Raw genomic sequence first — 16,729 nt, forward strand, 5'->3', positions numbered from 1 at the left:
GTGATGGCCAAGCCTCAGGGTTTGATATTAATTATTGGGCCAAATCAGAGGAACTTAGTGGGAACTCAGGACCATCAACCTGTAAAACCCTCAGTATATCAAAGCTATTCCCCTGCACAGTACGTGGCACTAATAATTTTCATTACCTTGGAGAGACATGGAAAATGCATGTGCTTTGTCAACTCTTTTTTATCCTCAAAACATATCTAATATTCTTAAATCAGGTTCAGATAAGCTAAATGTGTCCGAGTACAATTATGGTGTTAATCTAGCACCAAAACATTTGGAAATATAGTAAATTCACATCATTAGATGGGGCTTTTTGCTCTACAGTGTTAGTACATATAACTGTAATAAGATTAATTAACAATGTTTACTAAATGCCCACCCCTGCAATAGGCACAGAGAACACTATACAAAAGCACATAAATTACAATCCCCACCCAACAGGAGGCAGAATGAAAATATGGAAATAATGTAAGCTCTGGATCAGAAAGATCTGAAATTAAGCTCAGACTTTACTCCTTAACCATGTTCCTTTCTACCTTTCTGAGCCTGAATGTTCTCATCTGCAAGATGGAGGTACTATGGTTCTCACAGGGTGGTTGTGCAGATTAGAAGAGGTGGTGAAGCAGAGTACTAAGAACATATTATACGTTCAGTAAAGGCCAGTTCTCTTCCTCCTGGCAACCTGGGAGCAGCAGTCCAACTCCAAAGGCTATGTTCTGAGCTGCTGACTGGACCCAGCTGCACAATTCACCTGTAGCTCAATTCTTGTTACCTTTCCGTCTCCATCTCATGGCTTACATCAGGCACTTGGATTCCTGGGTCAGAATGCCCGACTCAGGGCTGCCAGCTAGTGGCCACATGGTACTGGTGTCCTTTGCACCAAAGGAAATCACGGTCGTCAAGTGCAATGTGAAAGTATGTCCTGCAAGGCTTTTTTCCCCCTGAGAACTCTTGATACCGTAATGTGGGGATCTCCTGTATCACATTCAAGTCCTTACCTCTTTTAGTGGAAGGATAAGTTTTGTAACCTGATCTTTTCCTACAAACTTGCCCAAGATTTCATAAGAGTCATAACTCTTGCTTCTTCGTGCCTCCATGACTTTGGAGAGGATCTGCTTTACTTCCTTCTCTTCAGCAATGGCACCAAACAACTCATGGTTAAAGATCTTTAAAAGAAAAAAGGCCAAATGGCAAACATGTGCACTCAGCAAGCTATGCCAATGTAAGCAGTCTCTGAAAGGACTTGGTATGTCCAAGTCAAGGGAAGCATGCTGAACTGGATCAAAATCAGACAGTAGGAGATTCTATTAGATTTCACTTTCTTCAATGTAGTTTAGGGACCAACTACTAAAAAACAAATACAGAAACACTTCAAGCTTTATAACAACGGAAAACAAAAGAAGAGTACTACATAGATTTACATATATGATTATATAATATACAAACAGGTACCTTTTTTGGTATTACCAAAGAGTAGCCTAATTTTTCTTTAAGAAATTCTCATATTTGTGGCTTAATTATCAAAATTAATGCATTTAATTAAAATTATCAGTCTGTATTTTTAAATGAACAAACAAAAGATTATGTGCCCTATTTAGGCTTTCTAATTCTACCCCACAAATTATATTACCCAATTTAAAGAGATTGTTACTAATTTTTCATGATTATTAGTAAACCGCTGTTGAACATACTTTTTGACAAACACCAGACCACACCTTTAATTATAACTCATGACCTACCAGCCAACAGCAAAGTGCTTGTCTTATTTCATTTGAGTCTTAGCTTTCTAAACCTCTGCTAGCCTAAGAGATAGTATATTATTTTCATTTTTATAGGCTATTATTATTTCTTATTTTGTGAACTGATTAGTGTCCTTTGACACCAATGATCTCTTGAAACAAAAAAAAAGTAGAATAGGGGAGGGTAATGGCTCAGTGGTAGAGTGAATGCTTAGCATGCATGAGGTCCTGGGTTTAATTCCCAGTACCTCCACTAAAAAAACCACATAGATAAATAAACCTAATCACCTCCCCCCACAAAATAAATAAATTTAAAAGCAACAACAACAAAAAAACCTAGAACAGCTTTTCTCTAAATCTTACCTCAATCATTATATCCAAACAAGAGTCTAAATTCCCAACTTGCAGCTTGTTGGTGAGGCCTTGCAGCAACATGTGAACAGTGAAAGTTAGCACGTGGACCTAAAATGAAATGTGTAATAAGAAAACGAATGGTTAAGAACACCACACTACAAAAAAATAAGATCTAGAAGTCCTGCAAAGGGCACACTCAGACTATATACCTGTCATTGCTGCAATGAGAAGCTTTGACAAAGGACATACTTATATCACTGTCTGAAATCCTTCAACCAAGCGGTCACGTTGCACAAAAGATGCTTGGAAACACATCACCATGCTTAGAATCTATGATTGTGACTAAATTAGGTCAGTGATTTATAAAGAACAGCACAAGTCTTAAACCTTAAAAACCAACCTGTGAATTAAGGACCCTGTCAATGCTGAATGCAGTGAAACCTGGCACAAGAAGTGTTATGAAGGAAACAAATAAGTTTTCCCCCTCAACATAGCTGACATTCTTAAGAGCTTTCTATGGGCTGGGCACTGGATTAATACATCACATGTACTGAATCATTTAATCCTTGCCCATTCTATCTGTGGCGTAGGTGCTATATTCTCAGCATTTTCAGATGAGGAAGATGAGGCACAAAGAGACAGAGCAACTTGCCCAAGATTACACGAGTAGAGAGTGGTGGGGTCAGGATCTGAAACCAGACAGGCTGGTGCGAGAGCATACACAGTATACAACAGAGTATGTCCTGCATCCTGCTTCCAGTGCTGCAAATTATCAAGGTAAACATCAGATAATGATCAAGGCTAAGAAAATACACTTGGCTGTCAATACACAGATTGGATTTTAAAGGCATAATTTCATATATATCTGTTGATGATCTTTAAGTATTCGTATATTTAAAATGTTTGCTGAGAGCATTATATAATTAAAAAAAAATCCTTTTGGGGGCTAAAGAATGAAACTTGAAGAGTACAATTTTGGTTGTGTCCACTAATACTAATAGCCAAACTGCTGTTCTTGTATCCCTGTTCTACTTATTTTAATAAATAATGAGATGGACTGGAAGAACAGGTGGTTAGAGAAAAAAAGGGCTACTAGGTTAAATACCTTAGGTGTTCAATGAAAACGTGTGAATGAATCCTCAAAGGCAGAGCTGTACTGTACTCATCCTTGTGTGCTCAGTGCCCAACAGTACCTCACACAAAATAGCTGTGAAATATATGCTGGTTGAAAGAACAGTATAAAAATGGATACTGACAGGGGCTCCAGTTCCAGGTAAGATGGAGAAAGCACACTCTATCCTGTCTCCCACACCGAGTGCAGCTGTAAACCCTGGACCGGATGCATGGAACTACTACTGGGGAAGAACACCAGAATGTGAGTACCGCCAGATTTCCAGTGAGTTTACCACTGTTTCCTGTCCAGCTACCCCCAGCCACCATGGAAATGGGTGCCAGGACGCAGAGAACTCTACGAGAAGTCCCGTGGCTTGAACAGTAGAAGAGGGAAATTAGGATGCTCCAAGAGAGTAAGGAAATCTCTCTCTCTCTCTCTCTCTCTCCCCCTCTCCCTCCCCCCCTTCGCTTTTTCTTTCTTTTCTCCACTTTCCTACATCCCAGCCTCCCAACCAGCCCGTGGTAATGGTGGTGGCAGGGGCCTAGAAATGCGGACTGCAGCAGCCACAACTCTGTGGGACGGAAACTTTCCTCTCCCTCAGGGGGACTGCAGTCCTGAGGGGGTGGAAAACCAGCTGCTTCTCTCCGTCCCACCATGGCCTGGCCTATGCGAGGGCACAGCTGTGGAAAGTGCATGGCAAAGTGGAAGAAATAAAGCCCCAGCTTTCTAGTTGGAGGTCTGACATGAACGGAAAAATTAAGTGTTAACAAAGAATCAGATGATATAAGGATAAGTGGAAACTGCAGAACTGAAAAAAAAACCAATACTGAAATAAGAGAACTCACTACATGGGCTCAATAGCAGGATGGAGATTAAAGAAGGAGTCAGTGAATTTGAAGATGAATCAAGAGAAATTATTCAATCTAAACAGAGATGAAGAAGATTAAAAAAAAAAGAACAGAGCCTTAGGGATGGATGAAACAAAACTACATATACATGTACATTTCACTGGAGTCCCAGGAACGGAGAAAGAGAGCAGTGTCAAAATAATGGTTGAAAACTCCCTAATGTGGTTGAGAAGCTCAACAAACCTCAAACAGGGTAGACCCAAGAAATCCGCACTCATAATCAAATTGCTGAAAAATAAAGACAAAGTCTTCACAGCAGCCAGAGACACATGACGCATTACTTAGAGGAGATGAATGAATGGCTTGATCATTCATCAGAAAGGCCAGAGGGAAGTGATACGACATTTTTAAAGTTAAAGAAGAGAAATAACTGTCGATGTAGACAACGGCAATGTCCTTCAGGAAAGAAGGTGAAATGAAGACATTCACAGGGGAAGGAAAATGACGACAATTTGTTGTCACCACACCTGCTCTATGAGATTGCTAAAGGAAGTTCCTTAGACTGAAGGCAAATGATACCAGAAAGAAATCTGGAAATTCAGAAAAGCAGAAAGAGCAGTAGAAATGATAAATATCTGGGCATAGCTGAAGATTAAAAGCAAAAACTCTCACACTGCTTGATAAGTTTTTAATACATGACAATATAATACATAAATTATTAAACAAAGAAAGGGTGAAGGGATCTATGTGATGATAAGGTTTTTTTTTTTGCATTCCACTTGAAGTGCCAAAATACTGATTCTAAGTAGATTATTAAAAATTAAGTATGGAAATGGTAACCCCTAGAGCAATCACTAAAAACTATACAAAGACAGACAGTCACAATGAATACTGCTATTCTTAGTATGTTAGACTTCAAACCCACAGAATAGGAACTTCACCTCAGAACAAATCAGGACATGGAAAGTCAAGCTAACTAACAGGAGTCTGGCTGGGTACTTGAAAAAACAAGTTGCAGTGTTTCTCAAACTTCAGATCATGCAGGGATCTTATTAAAACACAGATTCTGCATTTAGGAGGTATAGGTCCTAATCGCACGTCTAACAAGCTCCCAGGTGCTGCTGACACCACTCGTCCAGGGTCCACTCTTGGAGCAGAAGGACCTGGAGCTGGACAGCCATGTGACTACTCAAAGAGCTTTTTATTCCACCTGGCACTCTTTTAATTTTTATGACTTACGTAATACGTTCCCACTCTTATTAAACAAGTGTGTGTATGTTCTTTATTGTTCACATTTTTGGCAATACATCTGATATATACTCATAAAGAACTTTATTAAGAACTCAGAGAATATAAAACTTGGTATCATGTGATTTGGGAGATAAAAACAGGTTAACATATGTAACATAACCTGTTTTTATCTCCATAAGGATCTTAAAAAAAAAAAAGAAAATCAAATATAGAGGCTTTCTTAAAAACAGATTTTTAAAATACTGATTAGAAACTTTTGAATATACTTGCTATCTCAGTGGATGCACTTTACTAAAGACAGACTCAAATTACCATGACTTAGTGTTCAAATTGCAAATATTTGAACTCCAACCCAACTTGAATGTGAAGTATGTAGTGCAATTTACCTGATACCCACGGACAAGGGTACTCCGTAATTCTTTTAAAATATACTGTAGGTAACGCACACCCAGATCCTCTATTATTTTTGCGAGAGTGCTGCGTGCAATGTCTCTGATTTCCTGTGCTCTGTTCTTGAGGAGGGCACACACTTTCAGCAAAATACTAGAACATGAGAAATTGAAAAATGACTAACCAAATCAACAGAACCAATTATAATTACTTATAATCCAAATTATCCAAATTAGGATTCTAAATCACAGCAAATTGGGACAGTACCTCTCTTCCTGCCAAAAAAGATTTGAAAGTCAGGAAGAAAGAACCGAGTTTTGAATTTCTGAACTTTTCTAATTTGTCACACAACCTACCTTGGCAGATTGGTTTCCATGACTTCTTGCGGAAGGGACTGCATTAGTTTAACCATGGCAAAAGCTAAAGGAACTCGAACCACTTCCTCATCATTCACAACCTTTGATTTTATGAGCTTGTGCTCTTCTTCCCTTTTAGTCTGTAAGAAAAATTCAGGTTAAACTAAAACAAAGATAAACAGATTAGGGACCTACCAACACTATAATCTTGTAGTTGAAAGATAAGCTCTTTTGATGTATCTTATATTCATTCCTAAGTTTAGTGTCTTAAAAAACAAACTCAATTATGCAGTTTGATAACCCTCTGAAAATTATAAAAAATAATAGGAAAAAGAATGTTCTTTTCAAAGGAGCAACCAATCAATCAATAAAGCCAAGTATTCACTGATGGGGGGTTAAGACTGCTGTGAAATATTTAAAATCACATAAAATTTGTGTTAATTGGGACTTTGAAGTGTTTAAGTGACACTGTTGGTACATAAAAAATACAGTGCCTCAAATAAAGGTTATTTACAAATATATAAAATGAGGAAGTCAGTATTTTACACCAGGGATTGGCAAACTTTTTCCATAAAGGGCAAGATAGTAAGAATTTCTGGCTTCCTGGCCTCTGTTGAAGCTGCTCAATTTGCTGTTGTAATGCAAAAGGAGAATTAGATAATAGATAAATGAATGGGAGTAACTGTGTTCCAACAAAACTTGATTTACAAAAATAAGCTGCAAGCTAGATTCAGCCCAGGGGCCACAGTTTGCCAGCCCATGTTTTATACTGAGAAAGGAAGGCTCTGGCTTCATGAGAACACATTCCTAAATGTTACCCCTACAAACTAAGGGAAAGATGGATTTCTGAACAGTAGAGAAGTGGCCAAGAAGCCTAAAGGGAAACATACTCTAATTTTTAATAACCTTTTTTGGAAATGGGAGTGATTTTTAATATCTACTTTGGAGACAGAAAAAGTATAAATCTACCATATCAAAATCCTAATAATGAAGGAGGAACATGACTACCTTAGCTGCAGGAGATGAACCCAAAGATGATGAGGTTAAGAGAAGGGAGCTAAACTCTGAGATGTAGACACAAAAGAAAATCCAAAAGCTGATGCCAACCCATATAGTTAGGAGTCTCAGTCTGACTGGACCCCACAGACACCTGAGTTCACACAGACCCGTTACGCCCCAAACAGAATGATTACCGTAGAGGCCAGGCATTTATGGAGCCTGGGTAGGATGTCCCCAGTTATGGTTCCTTGAATATTTTTAATTGTTCTCTCCAATTCTTCCTTATTCCGAGGAAGGAAAGAGACGGACTTCGTGATACACTCGGATTCCTTGGCTGAAGTCCCTTCAGCCGGGTCAGGGTTTTCCAGTTCTTCCTTGTTGTATGACAAAGTCTCACATCCATCTTCATCTTCCTTCTCGTCCTCATCTGTATGCTCTAATTCCATGGCATCGTGCTCGGGCAATTCAGTCACTTCTACTGTGTCTATGTTTAGTAAAGGACAAAAGTCACTTTAAATCAAATAAGGAAACCACTCGGTTGTGTTAAGTAGTCTTTTCTACCAACATCCAATAAAAATATCTAATCACCAACTATAGGCAGATCAGATAAGGGCTGAAGAAACAGCAATAAAAGAGAGTGTTATGAGGGAGAGGGTTATATAGAGTGTGTGCCTAGCACGCACAGGGTCCTGGGTTCAATGCCCAGTAAGTCCATTAAAAATAAATAAAAACCTAATTACCACCCCCCCAAATAAATAAAAATGTGAAATTATTTTTTTTTAAAGTGTTACAGTTCTTTACTTTCTTGCAGCTTAGCATCTAATGAGGAACAGAGACAAGTGAACTGACAATTATAAAAGGGTGTAGAACAGCAAGTACAGGGTACACATTGGGAGGCTGGGGAGAAGGAAGGCTCTTAACCAAAAGAAACCTTCCAAAATACTGTGGTTGGAGGTTTCCAAAAGCAGAAACCCACATTCATGAGCATGAAGAGCATAATGGCAGCCAACAGTTCTCATGCAGAAATGTCCGATTATAGGATTCAGCTCATTAAAAATTAGGCAGTACAGTATTGTGGGGGCAAATTCAGATTTGACTCTGCTAACAAGCCATGTGACTCTAGCCAATTAACTTAACCTCTGTGGGAGTTTGAGTCTTCACCAGTAAACTAGAGTTGGCACTTAACCCTACAAGGCTACTGTGAGAATTAAATGTGATGAACTATATAATGTGCCTAAATCAGCCACTTCACTCACTTTCAAAAAAAATGGTAGCTATTAGCCTTTATTTTGTTACTGGCTGCGTAACTTTGGGAAAGTTACTTTATATCTGAACCTCCATTTCTCATATCAAAAATATGGGCTAACACCTAAGGTTCTCATAAGGTTCTTTTGAAGACAAATGAGATAATGTCTATAAAAGCCCAGTTCACAGTAGGTGCTCAGTAACTCTTTCAAACTTCATTCATATCTAAGAAGAAAAAGACAGTTAAGCAAATTAAGTATTTAAATTTTTTACAGTTTCTGTTTATGTGAAGTTTCAAAATGCAGATTCAACTGACTGAAGATAAACTAAGGGGCATTAGTACATTAATTATTTAAAACACGAACAGTTCCTACAAATTCAAACCAGTCTTTGCTATTCGTTTTTGTGGTTCTAGGGTGAATTTACAGTGAATCAAAGAATTAGAAAATTCTGAGTAGGAAAGAATGGTGGAGTGGTGCAAACTGAGGGCCAGGATATTTCAACGTCTTTAACCAAAACAACTGGGATAAATATCTTGGCCTATTTAAGTGTTCATTCTTTTTGTTCTGTTTCTGTGCTGGCTGGAACCTTTACTCTGATGTTCAAATATAAGCACCTCATTCTGGTTTTAAAGCAAAAGCTTTTAATCTTTTACCATTGAATATGGTGTTTCCTTAGATTTTAAAAGACATCTTTTAATGGGTTAAGGAAACTTCTATCTATTCCTTGTTTAATAACTGCTTTCATCATAAACAGATATTGAATTTAATCAAATGTTTCCCCTGTGTCTATATAGATGATCACATTTTTTTATGATAATGTGTTAAAGTTCCATTAACCAATCATACCAATTTCATGAGTTAGTGGGGGCTTCTTATTTTTCAATTGGTTGAAATTATCTGTTTCTTGAGTGTTTGTATAATTTGTCTATAAAACAGTCTAGACCTGACGTTTTCAACAGAGGATTTTTAATTACAGATTCAATTACTTTAATTTTAGAGATCTATTCAGATCTTTCATTCTTCTGAAGTCAGCTTTTGTATTTTATTTTTCTTAGAATTTGTACATTTCACCCAAATTTGTACATTTCAAATTTACAAATGCAAAGATCATAATACTACTTAACCTTTTTCATTTAACTGTGATCTTTTAAAGTTCTTAATATTAATTATGCCTTCCATTGTCATTGGTCAGTCTTGTCAGAGGTTTGCCAATTTATAATATTTTCAAAGATCAATTTTTAGCTTTGATAATATTTTCTATTGTATCTACTTTATATTTCATTAATTGTTACTCTAATTTTAAATTCTTATACTTTGCATTCATTACCTAATGTTTTTTCCATTCATTAAGGTGATATAATTGGATTTCTATGTAAATAATCTACAGCTTAGATTTTTTTCACTCATACAATTTAGACCGGCCTTCTCTATTGCTAAATAAGTTTTTACAAAAATACTCCAATCATTCATTTTAACTTCCTTCTGACTCATTCACTGGTTACTGCGACAAGAGTAGGAAAAGGGAGTAAGCTGAATTTCACCATCTTTAATTCATGATCATAAATTATCTAGGAATAGGAAGGAAATCTGGTTTAACAAAGTATTAAACACTTACTTTCTTCATTCTGAATTTTTCTCATTTGTTCTTCAAGAGTTTTGTGGTCAAAGTGGAATGCTTCTAACACTATCACTAGCAAACTGTTAAAAAAAATTTCACAGAAATGTTCATTTGATGAATAATATCATTTGACTATTAAAAGAAGGGAAAAAGTCTTTAGACTTATAAACATTAAAATTATTTTTTACTAGTTTTAGATATTGTTGACTTTAACAAGTCTTAGTATCACGTCATTAATACAACACAAAAATAAATTAAAATTATGGAAAGTCTATTTCAGAAAATAATAAAAAATTTACATTTTAAAAGCAAAACAGAAATAAGAAGCTTGACCATACCCGACACCTAACTTTTGATTAATCTGTCCTGTCTGTAAGACGTGAATGAAATGCTTCAAGTAATATATATATGCTGACCAAGAGAGATGTTTGCAAATAGCTCCAATAACCTCTGTGGCAGCAATGGTTATATTTTCATGCTGTAAAACAAATCAAGAGCATCAATACAGAATAAATACTTGCAATAAGATACATACCTAACTTGGTACATTAAAAAACAGACACTAGGTGATCAGCAATTACAGAAAGGCAAGAATACCCAAACTATATCCCATTTTTTTACCTTCGGCTCGAAAAAAAGATGCTGTCAATTATAGAAATAACATCTTCCTTTCATTAAAAGATATTACCACAGTTTTGATTCTATTCTACTCAGACCTCCCTGATGTGCTCAAGCTACAGACTGTGAATGATGTAAATTCAATGTGTAAAAGTTGATAAATGTGCCAAGTTAGATTGCACTGCTCAGCATTCAAAAGTACACTGCCTTGGAGATACCTCTTTCAGACCATGATGAAGAACAGGAACTGGATTTACCTTTATAATCTTAAACTAGAAAAGGAGACAAAAAAATATGAAATAGTTTTCAGACTTTGGACATCAAACAGTATAGGACGGTGATTCCTGAGATAAAGGAAACAAATGAAATGAGCCTTATAATTACCCCAATTCACTGTGTGAGGTTAACTGTCAGGTCATAGCACAGGAGAAGAAACCCAAAAACGGGCCCTGTGTCTCCCTGAGTTAAGCAGGCAGAGGTGAGGCTGTGGTAGCTAGAGTCCACAGGACAGAGTATCAGACAGTAGAGAGCTACACAGAAAGAAAAGCTGCCCAGAGAAAGAGCCTGTAAGTCTTCAGCAGAGAGTAAGAGTAAGTGAGTGAGCAAGAAAGTGACAGGGAGAGAATCACCAAAAATGGAAAGATGAAGCAATCATCAAAGAGAGAGCACATAGGGATGAGAACAGTTCATGTTCCTATCAGCCAGAATGAAAAACCCCATGATACATGGAGCATTAGGTATTCAGGTACTCAGAAACATAGAGCCTCATTAGCAGGGTCAAATTAGCTCTAGACCAAAGGCTGCTCCTGCCTAACAAAGCTTAGAAGTGAGCCTCAAAGGGACCAGACTACTCACAAATAGCCTAACTGCATCTGAAAAGTATTCTCAGGAGTACTTAGAGAAATACAAAAAGACCTAGCCCCAGCAAAGTCAAATTCACCGTACCTGGCATCTGAAAAATAATGAGCAGGCATACAAAGGAGCAGAAAAATAACACTAATGAGAATAAAAATTAACCAATAGAAACAGACACAGAAATGACACAGATGATACAGACTTAGTAGACACAGACATTAAAACAATCAATATAATTTGATTCCATATGGTCAAGAAGCCAGAGGAAAGCATGAGCATGGTAAGGAGAGACATGTGAGATTTAAAAAAGGCCCAAATTGAACTTTTAGAGGTGGGAAAGACAATTCTGAGACGAAAGACACACTGGATGGGATTAACACCAGATTAGACACTACAGAAGAAAACATTAGTGAACTTGAAGACACAGGGATAGAAAAATGAAACAAAATGGAACCCAGAAAAGGGGGGAAAAATTATTAAGAAAAAAGAAGACTTCATGAGTTATGGCACAATTTGGAGTGGCCTAACATATAATGGAATCTCCAAAGGCTAGAAGGGGAACCCAAATATCTTTGAAGAAGTCATGGCCAAAAACTTCCAAGTTTGATGAACAATACAAAGCTACAGATTCAGGAAGCTCAACAAACCCATTAAGCACATGAAGGAAACTACACTAATCACATACAAATGGCTTAAAACTAGTGATAAAGAGAAAATTTTAAAGCAAGCTAGGGGGAAAAAATACATTCTACTCAGAGGAACAAAGAATGGCTTCTTTTGGAACCACCCCCCACCCCCCCGCCAGAAGTCAGTAGAGCAGTATCTTTAAAGTACTAGGGGGGAAAAAACAAAAGCTGTCAAACCAGAATTCCAAATCTAGAAACACTATCTTTCAAAAACGAAGATAAGAAAAGACAAACAAAACCTGAGAGAATTCATTACTGGTAGACCTGTACTACAAAAAATTTAAAGGAAGTTTTCCCTCTAGCAATAAAATGATACAGGATGAGTATCTGGATATATATAAGGAATGAAGAGCACTGGAAATTACAAATAGGTAAGCAAATAGAAAAGATCTTTTCCTTATTTTAAAAGATTTCTTTAACAGGTAATTGAATGAAGCAAAAACAACAGTATCTTATGTGGTTTAAAACTAACGTATAGGTAAAACTTAGGACAAAAAAGTTGAAGACAGTCCTAAATTCAAATTCTGGTTCTGAGTCTGTACATCTTTGAGAAAGTTACATAATCTCACTCATTCTTAGTTTACACTCCTATAAAATAGTGGTAACAGTCCCTACCCCACAGGGTTGAATTGTGGTGAGGAAGTCAGATTACACATTGAACTACTTAGAACAGTATCTCTATCTGGCATAGTGCTAAAGGAAAAGGCAGCTATTTTCATTTCATTTCATTTCTTATGAGCCATTTGGGAAAACAATGAGTCTGCTGATTAGTGGAGTTAATCAGAATTAAGTCCTATGATACAAAAATAAACGTATGCTTAGTAATGTGATCATTCCTAAGAGGGGAAATATTTTGTGGTTGGCCTTTGTGAGCTAATAGTAGTGAAAATAAAAATAATAGCTACCATTTTTAGAGCATTTACTATGTGCCAGGCACAATTAAGGCTTTAGAACTATTCTAAGCCTGTAATGATGGTGACAACATCAGTACGGATGCCACCAACGCCATCTACTTTTGGGAAAAGTGTGTCATGGTTTGGGGAGAGGTTTACTGGTTTCTAGATCTAATGCCCTACCTTGAGCATTTTCTCATCAAAAACTGGAGTCATGGCATAAGGCATGATGTAGTTCTGAAGAGATTTAGAAGACAGCACAATTTTGCCTTCCGTTAGTTGTTTTGCCAGTTTCTTCAAGGCTCTTGCTCTTCTGTGGATCTGTGTTTGATAAAATATAAATTAGTTAATGAATAATCTCACCTACAACCAGCTCCATTTCACTCTCATGTTCCTTTTCCATGAAAAGATTAAAGGAGTGAAATATAGTCCATGTGTTACATAAGCAAACACCTGTGCCTTAATTTGTTCCAGAGACATAATTCATAACATTTCTTTGCCAATGGAGAGTATTTAAACTTCTGAGGAAATGTCAGGGAAAGGTGACACTATTACTGTGGTTTGCAATGCTACCAAGGAAATCAGACCCCAGGGAACAATCTCCTTCTATGCAACCTTCTATGCAAATTTGATGATCAGGAAGTCCAAGGAATGAGAAGCTCAAAACTTTTTGGAAAATGAAAATAGATCTTTTAAAATGAGACAGAACTATTTGAAACGCTTGTATTATAGACGGGGGGAGAAAGCAGAACTGCCTTCTACCTGAATGTGCTTCATATTCTCAAAGAAGTCTGTTTCTGGATCATGGCAATCGGTAAGCTGCACCAAGTCTTTAAATTCTGGTTGATTTGGAAAGGTTTGAATTAAACAGGAAAGCAGCGTGGTATAATCCTGTTGAACACTCTGCAAATACCAAGTTGAGAAAAAAAACTTTTTTATTTTAAAAAGAATTTGCTTCTTAGATAATACAAAGAAACACCAAAAAAGTCATTAGAATTTTTTTAAAAAGCAAAGCATTCCCAATGCAGAAAACTATATAAAGTCAGAAGTGATCGCTCTCCTTTCCAGTCCCACTTCTCCATTACAAGTTTGGTGAATATTTATACAATCTAGTATTTTAATTAAGTGTACTAAGCCTGACTGCTTTTCTACAAAACAATAGCAGAAGTAGGGAAAAATAAAACCCAAACCCAAACCCACAGACAGCAGTACTTAAAAGATAAGATTGTAACGGCAAACCCCAATACCTCTGTCTGGCTCTTCAACCCCTTCCTCAGTCTCTCCAGGAGTGAACGATGAATGACTTCTCTATATTCTTTCTCTGTGACATCCAAGGCAGCAAGCTTTTTGATGACAGTCATCAAGCACATGCTTGCATTATCACTTAAAGACATGTCTCCTAACTGGACACAGGGAAAAACCCAAATTATTCTGTGCAATAACTATAATATGGAATGTTATTTTCTAATGAAAGAGTTTATAATATTTAGTCCCTGTTCTATGTAAAATTCTCCACTAAGAAATGTCCCAAGAATACTTCATATCTAAGGAAGAACTAAGCATAGGGTTGTGAGGAATATAGTAAATGATTTTGAAAAATCATGCTGAGAAATGTCATTATTTCAGAAAATACTATGAAATGCACTTTTTGATTAGCTTTATTTCTCAAAGCAAACAGAATAAAAGGTTCACTAAAGCTAGTTTTCAAAATTCAAAATCAGGTGATCACTTAGAATGACAGAGTTGGCTGGTGTAATACTGGTTAGCTGCTTCAGAGTTCCTGGTTTGAAGAATGTAGATTATGAGTAGAGAGAAAGTATTCTCAACTCAGCCAACCAGGCAGTGCTATAGAATTCTCATGTTGAAATCTGATAAGATATATGAAGGAGTCCCAAATGGGGAGAATACTTTCCCCTATATTACTTAATCCTTAATATCAGATGAGTAACTATAAAATGCCACAAAGAGATTACTGATGCCACTACATGGTTAACTACTAATCAAGGGTTTCATTTTCCTCATTTTTTAGTTTTAATTCATTTTAGCAACATAGTACTTAACATATGTAGTTCCAAATCCCATTTATTTCTACTATATCAATAAAAGAGGGCAAACTGTCAAATATAGCTGCACAACTTTAAATACTTGATATTTAGCTGACACATTATAAAATTCACTCTTCTAAAGTGTACAATTCAATGGTTTTCAGTATATTCAGAAGGTTTTAAAACCAAAGCCACTATTTAATTTCAGAACATTTCCATCAGCACCCCCCTCCCCCCAGCGAAACCTCGTACCCATTGGAAGTCACTCCCTATTCCTCCCGTCCCTGCAGCCTCTGGTCACCACTAATTTACTTTCTGTCTTTATGGATTTCCCTATTCTAATACATAGCTTTTTGACTTTGCAAAGTGCTTCCATATGTCTTATTTTACTCAAAATATTTGCCTTTCAAATCATGAGAATAACAATATGGTATTTGCCAAACAAAATATTCTAAAACTGAAAGAAATTTTAGACTAAAAAATCCCATCATCCTCAAAAAACAGATTAAGAAATTAGGTTGTGCTGTTGTATTATCAAAATAAAAAAGAATTCATAAATTTTTCCTGTAAAAACCTACCTCCATGTTATAGAAACAGTTATGCATGACTGGAATTAGGTAGTTAACATCCACAGTTTGCATCTCTTTAATATAAGAGGTGATGACCTGGAACGCTGAGAAGCGAACGTCAAAGTTGATATCATCAAGATGTCTCTGATCAAAGGCGTTAAGCTATGAGAAATGCCATTGAAATCACATAAATAAAGGTACATAAATTTTAAAGAGTAATAATACCTTTGAAGCAAAAGAAAACTAAGATTTTTTTCTTACCTTGACAACATCAGTAATATATTTTAATCCACTCTCAAAATCAGAAAGAGTCTAAAGGTAATGAAAACAATATATTAGTGAATAAAATCTTAACTTTTCTGTCCTTCTCTCTTTGACTCCCTGTCCCCACTCAAGTTTATATGGAAACATCATATCAGCACCAAGAAAGCTGCTAATATATGTTCCATGTCATAGTGATCTTTTTAAAAAGGGGTGATTTGGGATAAAAATGAATATTACAGACCTGGAAAACTGTACAAAGCAATTGTCTTGACAACTTGTTCTTAATAACTGAGAAGAGTTTTGCTAGAGGCTTGAGGAAGCTTGTGGGCTCCAGACAGTGTTTTAACAGGTTTTGTATTGTCACCAGGATATCAACCTCTGTGTCCTTAGGAAGAAATATTGAAAGAAATCACATTTCAGTAATTTATAAAGCTGGTCAACTTGGCTTTAATATATTACAGAAAACAAATAAATATGAGTAAGAGATAAAAGTAGTAATAATTAGAAAAGTTATTTCATAGTCCTTTAAAAGTTCTTAGCATTTTAACTTAACAAAAAGCCCACAACAGTGTCCATTAGTTTCTTCCTTTAATTCTAATAGAAAACATGCATGGTTTTGAAACATAATTTCTTCTATTTTCTAGTCAAAAAAGAGCCAAGAAAAATGAACTTGCTGAGGAAAAATATACACTTCTGGTTGTTCACAAATCTGTGGTCTTCTAAACTGAATTACTAGGTGGTAAGAGTCATTCAGTATAACTACTAAGGACTTATAAACAAGTTTGATCCTCAGGAAGACTCTTTTAATTAAAACTGAACTAGGGTTTAAAAATCTTATCAGGAACTCTTAGCTATGTCTGAATATTAAAATAGT

At 36.3% G+C, this 16,729-nt stretch overlaps 1 protein-coding gene across 1 annotated transcript in view; it reads right to left on the minus strand.

The window, feature by feature from the left end:
- The window catches only part of UTP20 (UTP20 small subunit processome component), an 85,506-nt gene that overhangs the window by 16,507 nt on the left and 52,270 nt on the right, over positions 1 to 16,729 (minus strand). Inside the window, exons 33-45 of the mRNA XM_031683204.2 lie at positions 16,097 to 16,240; positions 15,853 to 15,903; positions 15,601 to 15,753; positions 14,225 to 14,380; positions 13,740 to 13,880; positions 13,161 to 13,298; positions 10,264 to 10,403; positions 9,923 to 10,005; positions 7,255 to 7,544; positions 6,062 to 6,201; positions 5,702 to 5,858; positions 2,112 to 2,210; positions 1,008 to 1,175 (exon numbers count right to left, since the gene is read on the minus strand). Of these exons, the coding sequence (XP_031539064.2) occupies positions 1,008 to 1,175; positions 2,112 to 2,210; positions 5,702 to 5,858; positions 6,062 to 6,201; positions 7,255 to 7,544; positions 9,923 to 10,005; positions 10,264 to 10,403; positions 13,161 to 13,298; positions 13,740 to 13,880; positions 14,225 to 14,380; positions 15,601 to 15,753; positions 15,853 to 15,903; positions 16,097 to 16,240 (1,860 nt within the window). The remainder of the gene's footprint in view (positions 1 to 1,007; positions 1,176 to 2,111; positions 2,211 to 5,701; positions 5,859 to 6,061; positions 6,202 to 7,254; positions 7,545 to 9,922; positions 10,006 to 10,263; positions 10,404 to 13,160; positions 13,299 to 13,739; positions 13,881 to 14,224; positions 14,381 to 15,600; positions 15,754 to 15,852; positions 15,904 to 16,096; positions 16,241 to 16,729) is intronic.

Source organism: Vicugna pacos, chromosome 12, assembly GCF_048564905.1.
Source record: "Vicugna pacos chromosome 12, VicPac4, whole genome shotgun sequence".
Lineage (NCBI taxonomy): Eukaryota > Metazoa > Chordata > Mammalia > Artiodactyla > Camelidae > Vicugna > Vicugna pacos.